At 52.1% G+C, this 2000-nt stretch overlaps 1 protein-coding gene across 1 annotated transcript in view; it reads left to right on the top strand.

Annotated features, from left to right (window-relative positions):
• The first annotated feature begins 1388 nt into the window (after nucleotides 1-1388).
• The window catches only part of LOC112963694 (olfactory receptor 14C36-like), a 12275-nt gene continuing 11663 nt past the window's right edge, over nucleotides 1389-2000 (top strand). The window contains exon 1 of the mRNA XM_026061005.1: nucleotides 1389-1893. Coding sequence (XP_025916790.1) covers nucleotides 1389-1893 — 505 coding nt within the window. The remainder of the gene's footprint in view (nucleotides 1894-2000) is intronic.

The raw sequence follows: 2000 nt of genomic DNA, 5'->3' as shown, positions 1-2000 counted from the left end.
CCCTGTGTCTCCTCTCCCACGCAGCAGAGCCTCTGCCCTGACAGCCATGGGGTCCAGGGCATGAGCTGCCTTCTCTGCAGTCAGCCCTCCAGCAGAGGAGAGGTGCCTGACAAAGGGACTGAGAGTGACTGCCCTGTGATGTCACTGCCTGCGAGGCGGCATGCCTAGCTGGTAAGGTGAAGGCTTTCCTGAGTTCCTGTCTGTCTCTCTCTTCTTGCCTCCCTTCACAGAAGGATCATGGTGCTGCTCCTTGTTTCCCCTCCTCTCCATGCTGCTTCTGTTCTTGCTATCGGGCTCTCTGGGGTGAGATGTTTCATTTGCAGTTCAGACATGGATGCTACAAGTTGTGCAGCAGAGGGGTCTGCATGGGAATGAGGTTTTCCCAGCCCCCTTCTAACCTGTGGAGCTCCAGGAAATGCAGTTTGTGGGATTGGAAATTGAGCTGACTCTCCCTTAAGGAGAGCCCATCTCCAGTCCTAAGAGTCCTTTGACTGTTTCCCTGTGGTGTCCTGCCAGGCTGCGTGCTGCCCTCCAGAAAGGCACAGCTGTCTCATAGCACCTCTGTGACATCTGAGAGCCCCATGAGGAAGGTGCAGAGATGACGAGAGTATGGAGATGGTGGTGGGAGGCTGTATGTGGGCATCTGAAAAGAGCCATGTGTGTCCTTGGCTAGAAGGGGAACGTGGAGAGCTCCCTCAGGTGCCCGGAGAAAGGGTGAGAAGTTTGGAGCTGTGCACTTTGAAGCTGGACTCGTGTGCTCTCAGCAGGGGCTGGTTTCTCTCTAGGGCAACATATGAGTGTGATCATCCTCCAGCACCAAGAGATGGAAGCACAGGAGAGCTGGGAACAAGACTAATACACAGACTAGTTTTCCTCACTCTGCAACAAGGGACAGTGAATCCGTTTTTCTCAGGACTCAGAGTGGAAATGCCAAGGATTTCTACCTTTGAGAAACACTCCCCAGGGGTGACAAGGACATCTGAAAGAAAATAAAAAAATCCCTGAAACTCTGTTTCTCAAACCTCATTCTTTAGAATTCAGGGTGAAGATGCTAAAAAGCCCTTCTACTCCATGAGTGGATGTCATCTGACAGAAATTGTGACTGTCAGAGCTGGTCACACCCATTCCCCTGTGCCCAGGCTTTACAGCAGGATTGACTCCTCTGGAGCCCAGGGGCAGAGGTCCCTGCTCCTCACAGCACACTCAGCCAGGGCAAAGCAAAGCTCCAAAATGGAAGCTGCACAAAAATCTTCTTAGTAAAGAGAGAGGCAATTTGGGGGATTCGATGAGGACTGCAACATTTGGCGGGTTCTTTGCTTTAAAAGTCTCTCCAAAATTCTCTATTTGTTTTCTTCTTTGCACAGTCCCCGATGCCTGGACATAGCAAAATGTCCAACAGCAGCTCCCTCAACGAGTTCCTCCTCCTGGCATTTGCGGACACACGGGAGCTGCAGCTCTTGCACTTCTCACTCTGCCTGGGCATCTACCTGGCTGCCCTCCTGGGCAACGGCCTCATCATCACAGCCGTAGCCTGTGACCACCACCTCCACAACCCCATGTACTTCTTCCTCCTCAATCTCTCCCTCATTGACCTTGGCTTCATCTCTTCCACTGTCCCCAAATCCATGGCCAATTCCCTGTGGGACACCAGGGCCATTTCCTACTCAGGATGTGCTGCTCAAGTCTTTGTATTTGTCTTCTTGTTAGGAGGAGAATACTCTCTCCTCACTGTCATGGCCTATGACCGCTACGTTGCCATCTGCAAACCCCTGTACTATGGGACCCTCATGAGCAGCAGAGCTTGTGTCAAAATGGCAGCAGCTGCCTGGGCCAGTGCTTTTCTCAATGCTGTCCTGCACACTGGGAACACATTTTCAATACCACTCTGCCAAGGCAACACAGTGGACCAGTTCTTCTGTGAAATCCCACAGATCCTCAAGCTCTCCTGCTCAGACKCCTACCTCAGGGAAGTTGGGCTCATTGTGGCTACTACCTGTTTA

This window comes from Apteryx rowi, unplaced genomic scaffold (genome assembly GCF_003343035.1).
Source record: "Apteryx rowi isolate R43461 unplaced genomic scaffold, aptRow1 scaffold_1736, whole genome shotgun sequence".
NCBI lineage: Eukaryota > Metazoa > Chordata > Aves > Apterygiformes > Apterygidae > Apteryx > Apteryx rowi.
The sequence above is the reverse complement of the archived record's forward strand: the minus strand, read 5'-3'. Positions and strand labels throughout refer to the sequence as shown.